Genomic DNA, 14,821 nt, shown 5'->3' with positions numbered 1-14,821 from the left:
TTAAAAAAATTAAAACTGGAGGCTCAGACTCGCCAAACAGTTTGAAGGCAACTGTTTTTATTTGTTTTCTACATCAAGCTATGAGAAAATGAAAGAGGCACGTGCAGTGTAATGTAGGGGATAAAAAAGCTTATTTTATTGTTTTTAAATGGGGTTAGTTTATCAGGCTTTTAGCACTTGGAATTAAGCATAGGCTTGTTACAGTTCGGATTTGGAGATGTACTACTAATGTTGTTTGCCTTAACATTTGCTAATGTTAAGTTTGCCTTGTGTGTGTAGTGTTTTCTCTAAGTGCATGTCCCTGAATTCTAATTCACTTAAAAATCTGGTACTCTGGTGTGTTCTATAGACGGCACTGAGTTAAAGTCGGGCGTAGTAGTTTGCATTCTTTTCTACCCATTCAGTATCTTAATGTGTCTATTTTAGTCCACGAGGACTTACTTTACTAAAGAAAAAAATGTGCAGATGTTTTTAAGCTGTATTACATTCATGGTTTGAATTTTAACTAGACGGAGCTGGGAAATTAAATGAAACTGTGGCGGTAAAAGTTTTAGAGAGATGTAGTACACAGGAGTTGATGGCCCGTGTTTGCCAGTCTCTTCTGTGATAAATGTTTTTAACAATAAATCACATTTTAATAATAAATACATGTGTTAATAATAATATATTAATAATATATAATAAATAAGGATTTATCAGGAATTAGGATAGTCATGGCTGTTTTTCTTCCCTTATTTTCAAGATATAATGTACTTAATGATTACCTGCTTTCTTCTACATTCAAAATATTCAGCGTTAGTAGTAAAAATGGTTTCTTGATACAGGAATTTTTTTAAGCCCAAGGTAGGGAAAGGGCTTGTTGGGAAATTTGATCAAAGATGTGTTCACATGGGTTTCAGATATCTGATCTGCTGTGTTTGGATTTCTGGGTGAAAGACTATGGATAACCAGTGATTAATTGATGATCTGTGTTTGTAAGGATCATCAATTAATGATGAGAAGTATCTGTGCAGTGTAGTCGAGTGTAGCCTTTAGAGTTAAGCAGGAGGAATTCAAATCCCTTAAGCAGTGGTTTGTAGTTGTCTCGTGGATGAAATGGGTTGTTTACTTAGACTTACGTTGACTTAGAGTTTAGTTTGGGCCCCACCATGGTTGGGGTATTAGGAGTGAAAAATTCTGCTTTTCTGTCCTTCTTTGAGTTTGGTACCTATTGAGAGAGAGGCAAAAAAGTCAGATGGAGTTTCAGTGTGGTGGTTTTGTTGGATTAGACAATGGGACTTTGATCTGTGGCCTTTTGCAGTTGGGCTTTCCAGTATAACCCCATATTGAGACTTTGGGCTTTTGTTTGAGGAGCGTTCCTGTGTATAAAGCAAACACAGATACCTGAATTGCTCCTCACACCCAGTGGGGCCTGATGGCAGGAAGAGAGGTAGGCCTGCTATCTGCCTTTGAAAGGCAGGGCCAGTTACACCTTGCACATGAAAGAGTTGAAGGAGAGATGCACGTTCCTTATGGCAGGCAATTCTCTCTCTCTCTCTCTTTATTACTTATTTTTTTTTGAAGATTTTGTTTATTTATTTGGCAGACAAAGATCAAAAGTGGGCAGAGAGGCAGGCAGAGAGAGAGGAGGAAGCAGGCTCCCCGCTGAGCAGAGAGCCCAACAGGGGGCTTGATCCCAGGACCCTGAGATCATGACCTGAGCCAAAGGCAGAGGCTTTAACCCATTGAGCCACCCAGGCGCCCTGTCTTTTTTTTTTTTTTTTTTTAAGATTTAATCTACTTACCTGAGAGAGCGAGAGAGAGTGAGCAAGCTAGAGAGAGCGAGCGTGCACAGGTTGGGGGTTAGGGACAGAGGGAGAAGCAGACTCCCAGCTGAACAGGGATTCCCAGGATCCAGGGATCATGATCTGAGTTGAAGGCTGACACTTTACTGACTGAGGCACCCTAGTGCGTAATTCTTAAGAGAAAATGAGGAAGAGGCTGAGGCAGGTGTGTGTGCTAGGTGGAGAGAGAAGATAGAAGTTTCTCTCCAAAAGCTTCCGATATGAAACTTCTTTACCATGAAGCTGTAGGAACTCTGTGCTTGAAGTCACAGTAAATTAGTTCATTTTCCTGAAAGAAATATTTAACTTCCTTTAACATTAGCGTTCAGATCCCTTGTTTTTAACCCTAAAATGTCAATGGAAAAAAAGAAACCCTATCCTGTACTTTTTCACATTTGAAATGTCTTAGATGTACTTTTATAGTGTTTTGCTTTCACTCAGAGAGTGAATGATCTGAGAGGATAGGTTCTGTGGAAGGTTTCAGGGAATGTAATTTCTTACCGTGGCTACTGCTAGGAGATGGTATAGTTTATTAACTGCTTATTCAATATATTCATATTATATCCATTCATATATATGAATATATATATTCATATAGGATTATGAATTTAATGTACCAGCTGGGTACTCCTCGAGTATGGTCCTGCACGCTGGATGACTATTGGGAAGCACGTCTGGACAAATACAGAAGAGCGTGTCCTTTTTGATATCCAAGGAGAAAGTAGCTTTGTTTCCCTGAGGGGTCACCCTCAGGTTGAGTCTACCTTTTTGGATCCCTAATTGAAATATATGGAACACAGTCTGAGATTAATTTAACCATGCAGGTTCACTTTCCTGGTCCTCTTTGACAAAGCGAATCTTTTCTTTTCATGCTTACCAGCAAGAACCTTTGATTCTTGAATAGTGTAATAGTAGAGGAAAATAAAAAATATAATCAATTTCTTTTTTTTTTTAAAGATTTTATTTATTTATTTGACAGATCACAAGTAGACATAGAGGCAGCAAAGAGAGAGAGGGAAGCAGGCTCCCTGCTGAGCAGAGAGCCTGATGCGGGGCTCGATCCCAGGACCCTGAGATCATGACCCGAGCCGAATGCAGAGGCTTTAACCCACTGAGCCACCCAAGCACCCCTGTAATCAATTTCTTAAAGTGTAATTTGATTACTTCGTTGTAGGTTATCAGAACCCTAGTATTTTTTTTTTCTTTTTTTCTTATTTGTCTTTTCCTTTGGTCATTTTACTTGTAAATATTTTTTGATAGTGATGAACATGAAGGAGGTGAAACATAAATTAGCTTTTTTTTTTTTTTTTTTAAATCTTGCATGTATCTGGCTTGAAAATATACATGACTGGGGAACTATGAAAAATGAATTGAAAGTATTCCAATAAGAGTTTTATGTTGTTAAAAAAATGACAGCTTTATGTTTCCATACTGCTTACTGGACACTTAGTTTGACCACTTGGGAGTCTTTTAGGTTTTAGAGTATTTTCTTTCTCAAATTGGGTTTGATTTTAGCATATTTGAACTTTTCATTGATGCCTCATGAGGTGCATTATTTTTTTGTGGCTAATCTTTCCTTTTTCATTTTCAGCTGATCCCATTAAGATACTGATGCCGTCACTATCTCCTACAATGGAAGAGGGAAACATTGTGAAATGGCTGAAAAAGGAAGGTGAGCAAGTACACTACTAATGCCCTGTGTTATTCCGTTGTTTTGGGTTCTTTTCTAATCAGCTATATTACACAACACATGAAATAATCACATCCTCCGCTGGTTATTTTAAGTTTGCTTAAATAAACTTTTCCCATGGTAATGTATAATGTAGGGAAGGTTTTCTGAGTTCAGCCCATTATCTTTTCATAAGCAGAGAATGGTTAAATATTTTGAGACATGTTTTTCTGAATTTTAGTTTTTATATTTAGTTTTTAGTGTCAACATCATAAATTTGTTGATCCCCTTAAGTTAATTTGTGATTTTATGACGATGCTATCTGTGTGTGTTTGTGTGTGTGTGTGTGTGTGTGTGTGTTTCCTGAAGCTAAGCAAGTTGATTATAAATTTCATTGGCAAGAACAAATAAGAATAATAGAGAAAACTCTCAAGAGCAGTAGAGAAGGATTCTAGCCCTACTAGATTGTGAAATGTATTACTATGCCTCCAGCATACAGAGGGACAAAGGAATGATTAATGTGAAGGCATCTGGAGAAGGAGACTTTGTATTTCTGGTTGATGCTTTCTCCCCACCTGCCACCTCTGGTCACTGCCACGTGTGGCAGTAGAGTAACCTTCCCCGGTGCAGGTATTGCCTGGGGACAGCTTCCTTCCGCAATTGATGTAGCTGTGTTTCCCTCTGCTTTACTCATTCTGCAACATGTTTAACTTTTGTGGAGGAACGAGGTTGTTAGATACGCAGATAAATGGACCATATGAGTTCCCACAGCCATTATTATGCTTCAGCTTGAAAAATGATGAATCAGATGTTAAAAACTGAAAGAGGAGAGCTTAGTATGACATGACTTGGGATGCCATATATCTGATTGCAGAGACTAGCCCTGGCAAGGACTTGTATGTGACTTGGTGGACACAGATATTATCCGGGCAAATGCTGGTATTGAGTGGTCCAGTCTAGCACTTGTAAAATAACATTGAGAGAGTTTAGGCAGTGGACGAGAATTCAGTCTGACAGTTATGCTGTGATTCCAGGAGATAGAGCCATTCATGGTTTCACTTTTGCCAATGATGACAGATGTGGGGATTGGGAAGAAGGCTACAAGTATTTACTTCCGAACCGTAGCCAAATAAGCTTGAGAGTTTAGGAGGAGGCCTCAGTTCTTTGAGAGAGAGTGGGGTGCTAGGTAACGCAACAAGATAGATTACAAAATGGACCTCACAGTAGGCACTTGGGACTAGAGATTAGACCAATATGGAGGTTAGGAGGTGTGATACAGTGAGGCTGTGCAGATGACTATGACTGGTTCTTGCTGTGCTAGATACCACATCTGGTTGCAAACACTACTTAATTCTGTTACTCAGTGGGGAATGTCTTGATATGTCTCCTTTTCCTTTTATGACTAGCATGTAATTGGAACACACCCAGCAACACAGTAAGTGGTTGATCAGTAAATATACTGGCAGGGGAAGAGTCAGCCAAAAGCAGGAAATGTGACAGGGATCTAAGAGAGCTTTGGAGATGAGGTACGATTTGACCTGGCCCTTGTAGGGGTTTTGTTTTTTAAAAAAAAGGTGTGAAAGGCCATCCTGGGTAATGTTAACATTTTGGCAAAGTGTTAGAAGTGAGATATTATGACATATGTTTTGGCAATAGTAAGTAGTTCAGGCTGCATTAAGTGTGTGTGAGGTCATATAGATTATAGGACGGATATTAAATACTAATTGTCAGTTTGTCAGTCTGTGAGAGTCTTTATCCTAAAACCAAGATAAAGCCACACTCATGGTTATTTTATAGGAAGTGGTTTCTGTGTGTTTTCTTAAGCCTTGTTTGTGGCATTACACGGAATGGAGAGGCCCTAACGGCAATCTAGTGTCAAGAGCAAACTCTAAGTCATTTAATAGCCCCCTTTTCCCACTCACATTGGAAAGGTCAACCTTGAGGACTTTCGGTCACTGTGACCATCTAAGCAATGGGGTAAAGCTTCTGCTCACTACTAAATAGAAAATTATAAAGCAAATTTCTTAATGGTAGATGGTGCTTAGATACAAGAAAGGGGAATCATCAAACGCTAGCAGCACCCACAGTGGTGAGTAGGAATAGGAGCCATGTGCCCCATGGGGGCCGGAACTGGAAAGAATAAATGAGATTGGGCACAGGTGTTTTTGAGGGAAGAAGGAGGGGAAATCAAGAAGTTAGGTTTAGGCTTTGATATGGTAAATTTGAGATGCTTATTAGACATTGAAGCCAAGGTATTGAATAGATGATTGGTTGTAGGATTTGAAGTTCATGAGTGAAGACTGACTTAGAGATAGAAATTTGAGCGTCATCAGTATTATATGGATGGAATTTAATGCCATATCATAGATAACAGGTGAATTCATTTGTTTGACTTGAGATCTCTATGGAATAAAGAATGCTTACTCCCTTGAAAATTTGCTTTCATAGCCTGCCTCATGAGGCTTTGAGGTCCACATTTATAATACTTGCATTTTTCTGGGAACCCACAGGTGGAGGTAAAGTGGTTCTGGGCTGATAATCTTTCTGGATTACCTGGCAGAAGCCATTATTTTGGAAAGACACAGTGTCCAGTCCAAGCCGTACAAGATTACTAGATAAAGTCCCACTTATGAAGATTTCACAATCTTAAATTTTAATAATATGCATGGAAGCAGTCTTTTAGGAGCTAAGGTCATGGGACATAACAAGCAGCAGGTCTAGACCTACAAGAACTTCAGTTAATTAGAATTACTAGATACATAAAACTGTCTGTTTGAAATGACTACACATATAAGAGAAGGAATTGGAAATCTGAAAAGAAAAAAAAAAAAAAAGAAAGAAAAAAGAAAATCTGAAAAGAGACACTCTCCAAAAAGTTTAGGCAGATTTGAAGAGGACAAACAGAACTTCTAAGAATGAAAAATACTGTCTCTAAAATTAGAAAACAAAAAACTTAAGGTTGGGTTAAAGTGTAACTGAGCAAAGAATTAGTGAACAGAAGTTCAACCTGAGAAAATAAGTTTGCATGCAACCCAGAGAGATAAAGCAGTAGAAAATATGAACTAGAAGTTGAGACATGAGGAATAAAATGAAAATCACCCAGTAATCCAATAGCTGTAATTCTAGGAGGAGAAAAAATTGAATGAGGAAAAGGTAATATTCAAGGCAAAAATGGCAGAGAATTTTCTAGAATTTGAGGAGGACATAGATCACATAAATGAAAGAGCCAGCACTTCGTTAGGAAGTACTCTGAACAATTGGCTCTGCATGGCTGCTATCTTTTAAAATAATTGCCAGTACCTATGGAAGTTTCACCTTTATAAATAATGTAATCAATTAGAATCTATTTTTAGGTGTCTTTTTCCTGATGAATTACAGAGCTTTGGCTGTTTCCACATTCAATATGACAGAGTGTTGCTGTCATTACATAATGATTCAGACACAGAACAGCCTTTTAGAGTTATTATAAAAAGATTAAAATTTTTCACATTTTGAGGCAAGTAGATAAGAAGGATTCTTTAGACCACATTTATCTTTCAGACTTCTAGCTCACTGGCAACCTGATAACTTATTCACATCCATTAGAATACAGAGAGTATGATGAAGAGCCAGGAGACATATGGTCTCATCATTCTGTTCTTTTTTCCTTTTGATGACAATGTGCTATTTTCGCATAGGACAGGCCAGGATATGCTGTAAGCCCCTGGAGCATGTTTCCCTGAAGATTGCTCTTCAAATTGTGTTCTGCCAGCTGAAGAGAAATGTTCCTTTACTAATACACTATAAATAATTGAGAGTAATCTTAATCTTTGGTCCTTAGCAATTCACCATCTTCTTTCTTTAATGATCTTTTAAGCATAACTTACTATTCATTAACATTTATGTACAGTACACATGTGACTATACGTTTAAGTATGTGTGGGGCTTGATACATTTATGATAACTTGGTTCAGTCATTCTGTATTAAAAACATTTCAGTTCTTGTATCAAACTTTATGTATACCATTTTGTCTTATTAGCTATGTTTTTAAAAAATTTGATCTTGAGATCTTTTTAATGCATGTCACTGTTATTTGAAACAATGAGTTTAGACCTTCAAATGTTAAGAGGATTGAATTTTTTTCATAAAAAAGAATAGTGTTTACCTAATTATAAATCTAGTTTATTTTTAAGGCTAATGATCTGATAACCTTTAATGGATAGCAGTTCAGCCTTATAAACTTTTAATGATTTCTTGCAACTTGGAGATTCTTTAATTCACAACTATAATTACTGATGCTTTGAGGGGTGTTGGAAGGTTGTGTGTTTTAAGCTAAGGTGATAAAGGTTCAATGAAAGGAACTCTGGCCTGGGAATCACAGTTTGTCTTTTGGGGTTCCCACTTTGCCATGAAATATCCAGCAGTCGAACTAGTTAAAATCTAAGGTAATATTCCTAGCTTTAGAATTCTATGATAACTCAATTTCATTTTGTTTTGTCGGTCTTGGAAATATGCAGTAATATATAAATTTTTCCCATTTTTGTTGATCTAATGAATATTAAAGCAGTTTTCTAATGAATGTTATAACAATTTAAGTCTGGGATTAAGTAAAGAATATGCATTATAAAATTGGTGGAAAAGATACTTCAAAAGTGATAGGTAACATGTACAATGTCAGAATCTCTTGAAAGGTAAACTGAACTCTAATTCCACATCTTCTTTTTTTACAAGTTTGTTATTTGGAGGGAAAAATGTGCTTCGGATATTTTCAGTTTAATGAGCATGGATATAGCTTATTTTTTCATCAATTGAAATCAAATCTGTTAAAATAACAAAAGGAAGAAAATAGTCGTGTGTCCACCCTTTTGTGAGAGAATATTTGAGGGTATGAAAAACACTGTTTTCTCCCTTGGGATAGTTCAGAACATACCATGAAATACTGGAAGAAAAGTTGGTGGAGGTAGTCCCACAAAGTACTTCCTTAGTCATGGTGTCTGGAACATAGAGCGGGCTTCCTCAGTGATGTTGGCTGCTGCTGCTGCTGCCCTCAGAGACTGTCATATTATGTGGACATTCCTCCTGTCATGTGACTGGGAACTACGACTCTCAAATAGCTTTGGTATAAGTCTTTAGACAACATCTCATTAATGTGGAGTGTATAATTCTGAAGTAGAACTGTGTTGAAGGAGGTCTTCCCTATCGAAAGTGTAATCATGAGGTACCATTGGGGAGTCACATGGGTCTCTGAATTCTACTGAAGAAGAGCTCCCACGTCTGTTATTTCTGGGGATTTGTATCCATGTTTGTGGTACTAGAATGGAAAACTGTTGAAACATGTGTTTCATAAATAACTTCACCATTTTTTTCAGTCTTACTATTTTTAGCAGCTTTATTGAGGTATAGTTTACATACCATAGATTTTGCTCATTTTAAGTGCACAATTCCATGGTTTTTAGTTAGGTAGAAAGAGTTGTGCGACATCACCGTCCAGTTTCTCAGAACATTTCTGTCACTTACAAGATCTCGGGTGCCTGACTGCCGTCACTTCTTTCTCCCATCCGTAGTGTGATCTGCTTTCTGGCTACAGTTTGGCGTTTCCTGGGCGTTTCATGTAATAGACTCCTATAAGGTGTTGTCTCTTGTGACTGGCTTCTTCCGTTTAGCATGGTGTTGGGATTCATCCATGCCATAGCATGTGTCATCAGTGTCTTCCTTTCAGTGTTGAACAGCACTCCTTCTATGCTATTCTACATTTGTTGTTAATATTGCTATCATGTCAGGATTTTAGAATTGGTGGGTGCGGTTACTGATTGCCGCTTTATTTAATAGAACTTTGTGTGACGATGGAAATGTTCTGTGTCTGCCCCGTCTCATAGTGGGGGACCCCTAGCTACCTGTGTGTTGAGCACTTGAAAGGCAACATAATAAAATGTAAAGGGTCAGGAGGATGTAAGGGAGGTTGACTTGGCCCAGCCATTTCCTTCTCGTAACTGCTATTCCTGCCTTTAGCTCTCAGGGCAGGGCCTCAGATGGCCTAGGAGCACAGTTGTCTGGGGTCTTTGGTCATGCGAATAATATTTTGTGTGTGTGTGATGAGGTGAACAGGGTTGACAAACACTGACTAGAGGCCCCTCCTTTGTCTTCCCACACTGCTGTAAGCCCTGATTGGGTGAGATGGCCATGGCCTGCTTGTTTGTACTCTTTGGTCAAATTAAGAACTTCTTGAAGCTGGTCTGTCCGATTTTATTATTTTTTTACCGTACTGTCTGGTACAATGTCATTTACATACTCAACTAGTAAGTATTTGTTGTGTAAAACATTGAATTATTTTTCTCAAATCATAGCTATCATTATGCTTCAGCTTAGTACCGAGAAGAGGTTTTTCCTTACGGAGATGTGATTTACTTGGTCTTACAGATAAAAGCTAGCTCTCCCCCATTACCATGACCATATACACCTTTACACCTTTTGAATAAAGACTTTTATTCTTAATTTTTGGCAGGACAAAATAATTTTGTTAAAGTCACAGGCTGTTATTTACTTCTTAAGCATGACCATTGTGTTTGATCAAGATTATACTTCATACCCAGAATTTAAAAAGAGAAAAGGAAACCTCTGGAACTCCAGGCCTCAGCTCCGGCAGCTGCCCATCTGGACAGAGGATCCGACGATGATGCTGGCTTCGGTGCTGGGGAGCGGCCCCCGGGCGGGCCTCTGCTCTGGCCCCTCCTGGGGCCCGCACTCTCGCTCCGGGCCCGCTCCACCTCGGCTGCTGACATGCGCCACGAGGAGATGGGGCAGGGACACTGCAAAGCTGCCATCTCCTGCAACATGGCAGCTGAGGAGCCGTCTATCACTTCACACCATCCATGATGTTCTGTCGGCTTCTCGGCCTTCTCCTTTGGATTACAAACTCTTTGTGGACAGAACCACGTCTTCTTGTGTTTATAACCAGTGCTTAGTATGATGCCATATATACTCATGGGTGTTGAATGATCTGTTTGAAAGGACAGTACGGGATAGGGAGTGAGAATGAGTCCTGGTTCTTAATGGTTCTCAATAACATACCGAATGTTTTTAGCTAAAGATGTTGTGGAGTGTTTGGAGATGTATATGAAGAGTTAACCTAGTATTTCCAGTTCCGTGATCTTTTTTTAACAGCTAGTCTTTCAAAACCTTCCTGAGAGAGACATTAAGTAATTTGGTCAAGATTACTTGTAAGTGTCAGAGCTCGGAATCAGACCTGTGTCTGAGTTGGAAAAGTTCCTTGTAACTACTCTGCTTTGCAGCTTTTCTCAATTACAGCACTAACTTGTTAATCGAGGCCAAAACTGAGGATATTTAGAATCATCATGGCTTATTATTGGTCTCAAAATTTTCTTTTGGTATTTACATTATGTTCGCTTATTGATAGCTAGTACCTTAGTTTCATAAAATTAGGGATAATGTGCCCTTATATAATAATGTGATATTTCAAACTTTGCTATGGTTTCTGGGGAAAGTTCACTGTGTAAAGGATTGATCCTTCTCTATGTTTCTTTCCATTTTCTCTCTCTTGCCATTCTCATATAGCAACTATATATGTTACATGAATAGGTGTATATACAGTTAAAACACCATAAAAAGGAAATAGGCAATCTGAGCTATTACCTGTTAGGAGCATGCCACAAGTCAAATGTTAGAACCAAATGAAATATAAATGATAGTTTGGTGTATACTTTATGATGACATGAGGATTTGTGAATTTATTGCAGTTTTTTTTCTTCAGGTGTTTTAATCGCAAGCTCATTATGTATGAAACCCTACCTAAAGTCCAGGGTAATGAGGTAGAATATAAAACACTTAAGATGTATCCTATTCATATTGTGCGGAAGCTTATAGCGAGGTAAACAGAAAAACTCAACTGAAAACAAAAAGTAACAGTAGCAACGTGACATTTTAGAATGCAATTTGTGATTCATTTCAAATTAATTACAACTGTTGTGGGAGTTCTGGAATAGGAACAAAGTCATCTGTATTGACTGATGGCTGATCTATGGTTTGTTTGTGTGTGTGTGTGTGTGTGTATGTTTATCTATGGTTCTTAAAGGGTGTTTGGAATTTGCAGTAGGTGAGCATAATTGATAAAACATCATTTTACTGTTTTCTTATGGGGAGAATTTCTCAGTGCCTAGAAGACATACTTAATTGCTAGGTTGCCTAGTTCAATTGTTTTTTCCATGGTTACAACAGAAACATAAGGGTATGATTTTTTTTTTTTCTTTTTGAAATGCAGTCTATTTTAAACACCTGTGAAGTGTATAAGATGATATAATCTGCTTTCTCTGTGTGACATACAGGGTTCCGTTTGGGTCTGATGTGTGCTTACCTCACCAGCCTAACCTCTCATTGCTTCTCTCAGGTACTATTAGCCAGCTCCTCCAAAGCTTCCTGTTCTCTTTTGCCTCCTGGGCTTTGGGTATGTTGTGCCTTCTGCTTGGATCACTGCTTTACTTGATTGTCTTCTCATCTTTTCAGGCTCAGATTATCTATATGTATAAATAGTATGTATATAATACACATAATTATGTAAATAAATAAATATTATTTTTTTAGGAAGCTTTTCACCTTGCAAAAACTAAATTAGATATCCCTCCTGGATGTTCCTATGGCATCCTAACTTGACCTAATCCCACCATAATCTCCAGTTAATTGTCACTAGATAGTAAGCAAGCTTGAGGTTAGAATCTTAACCTCCCCCCACCACTGCTGTATCCTCAGTGCCCTAAAGCATTTTTTAAAAATTTTATTTATTTATTATTTGACAGACAGAGATCACAGGTAGGCAAGAGAGGCAGGCAGAGAGGAGGAAGCAGGCTCCTTGCTGAGCAGAGAGCCCGATGCAATGCGGTGCTCAACCCAGGACCATGGGACCATGACCTGAGCCGAAGGCAGAATCTTAACCCACTGAGCCACCCAGGCATCCGCCCTAAAGCATTTTTAATAAATATTTTTTGAGTAGAAAAATCTCTTTGAGGTTAGACCAATAATCTCCTTTTAGGTGTTTCATAAATATCATCTAACAGATAATGTTGATTCCATTAAAATAGTTTATATTGGCAGTTCCAGACTGTTTTAACCGAAGATAATATAACCATCTATGTGATCATCTTGGTATACAGTGTAGTTTCTGTACAGTGAACTTCCTTCCAGAGCATATTTATCATAATGTTTTAGATTTTCCTTCATGTTCTTTTATTGAGTATGCCTATGAATACTGCTGTATTGCTGTTTTTGGTATATGTGGGAAGGAGTGTATTTGTATATTACATGTTTTTCTGTACCTATATTTTTATTCTGGTTTTGTTTTAGGTCTGTCTCTGTAAGCCACGTTTATCCAGATTTTATTTTTTTGTATTTCATTTTGGTAATTGCTGCTGCTTTTAGTAGGTTGTTTTAATCTATTTATATTTATTACAATTACTGATACATTTGGACTTATTTCTACAGTTTTGGTGTATTTTTAATTTTTTTCTTTTCCATGTGTCTGTCTTTAGTTGGATGATAGTTTTTATTTCATTTTTCCTCTGCTTTGCGGAATGCTGTAGATTATATTTCTACGTGGGGGGTGTACATCATTAAGTATTTTGGATGCATATTTAAGTCTTGGTAATAAAATCTAGAGTTATTTAGCATTTTTCCTGCCTATTTATATCAAAAGTTCTTTGCATGCTTTAACCATCAACTAAACGTTTTCTTATCCGGCTTACTGTTTTTAAGAGTTTGAGTTTTACATTTTTTAAACCCTCGGAAATTAGCTTTTAAATGATTCATAGTTACCATTCTATCAATTTCTGTAGTAACTTGTTTCATGCAGTCCATTGGTCCCCTCCTGTGTCCATTTTTCTTCTTGATGAACTGCATTTTTTAATAGCTCATCAATAGGTGGTATTTCTTAGCCTTTTATGTCTAAAGAATCCTTTTCCTTTAGTCAGTCACTCTCTCTCTCTCTCCCTCTCTCTCTCTTTAATGAAAGAGAGGGTGGGGTAAGGGCAGAGGAGGAGGAGAGAGAGAGAGAGAGAGAGACAATATTACACAGGCTCCATGCTCAGAGCAGAGCCTGACACAGGGCTCTATAGCACAGCCCACAACCCTGAGATTATGACCTGCTGAAATCGAGTGAGACACGTAACTGGCTGAGGCACCCAGGCACCCCACTTTTCCTTTATTCTTGATGATGGTTTGATTGCATATAACATTCTAGAAAGTTCATTTTCCTCAGCTTTTCGAAGATATTAGTCCATTGTCTTCTGACCTTTATTACAGCTTCTGAGAAGTATGCTCTCTATCATTTCCATTGACGTAATCTGGCTTAATTTTCCTCTGATAGATTTTAAGGTGGTTTTTATTGTATAGAATTATTGTATGGCATTTCACTGCAGTGTATGTAATGTGGATTCATACAGTCTAATACTTTTTTTCTGCTTAATTTTTTTAGTGAGGTATAAATTTTAGAAAATATGAGCTCAATTAATTTTTACATACACATATAACCAGGTTACCAGCACCTAGTCAAGATTCATAATATAGCCCGCAAGCTATAAGGCTGCCAGTGCCCCTTCCTAGTCAATACAGTGTAGTTTACAATGATCTAAACTCATTCAGAGCTCTTTCATGTTGAGGATATGTATTTTCCATTGTAGAAAATTCTCAGCAGTTATCTTCTCATGTATTGCTTTTCCATTATTCCCTCTAGTCTTCTCTTGGAAAATCTATTAGACAAACATTGCAACCTCAGTCTCTGTCTCTTACTGCTTTCTTCTATTTTTAATCTTTTTCTCTGCGTGTAGTAAGTTCCAGGTAGTTCCTTAATGCTGCCTTTAATTTACTAATTCACTTTACTATGTCCAGTCTAGAATACATCCCATTGATTGTTTCTCTTTATTTCAATGACTGTATTTTTCATTTCCAAGATTTCTAATTGGGTTTTTCCTCCACATGTGATGTCATTTTGTTTCATTTCTGTACATTGTTTTTTATCTCTTGTTCTCGTGATGGATCTTTTACCTTTATTTGTATTTCTGAACATCCTCAGAATACTTAAAAATCTCTGACAAGTTGCACTGAATGAATTACATCTGAAATAAATTTCTGTTTCCATTATTGGTTTTGTGGTTTTCTTTCTTAGCATTAAATTTCTTAAAATGTTTTGGAACTAACTATCTTTCCTTCCTTCCTTCCTTTTCTTTAAAAAGACTTTTTGTTTATGTTTCAGTGTCTTTGCACCTGCCCCCGACTCTTCCTTTCCCCACCCCCAGTCTAGGAATTTTCCTGTTGATACTGGAGTTATCAGTAGATGCAGTAATGGAG

At 37.7% G+C, this 14,821-nt stretch overlaps 1 protein-coding gene across 1 annotated transcript in view; it reads left to right on the top strand.

Annotated features, from left to right (window-relative positions):
• Positions 1-14,821, top strand: part of PDHX (pyruvate dehydrogenase complex component X) — a 67,758-nt gene that overhangs the window by 15,021 nt on the left and 37,916 nt on the right. The window contains exon 2 of the mRNA XM_046015317.1: positions 3,415-3,495. Within this exon, the coding sequence (XP_045871273.1) occupies positions 3,415-3,495 (81 nt within the window). The remainder of the gene's footprint in view (positions 1-3,414; positions 3,496-14,821) is intronic.

The sequence above is a fragment of the Meles meles genome, chromosome 8 (assembly GCF_922984935.1).
Source record: "Meles meles chromosome 8, mMelMel3.1 paternal haplotype, whole genome shotgun sequence".
Classification (NCBI taxonomy): Eukaryota; Metazoa; Chordata; class Mammalia; order Carnivora; family Mustelidae; genus Meles; species Meles meles.
The sequence above is the reverse complement of the archived record's forward strand: the minus strand, read 5'-3'. Positions and strand labels throughout refer to the sequence as shown.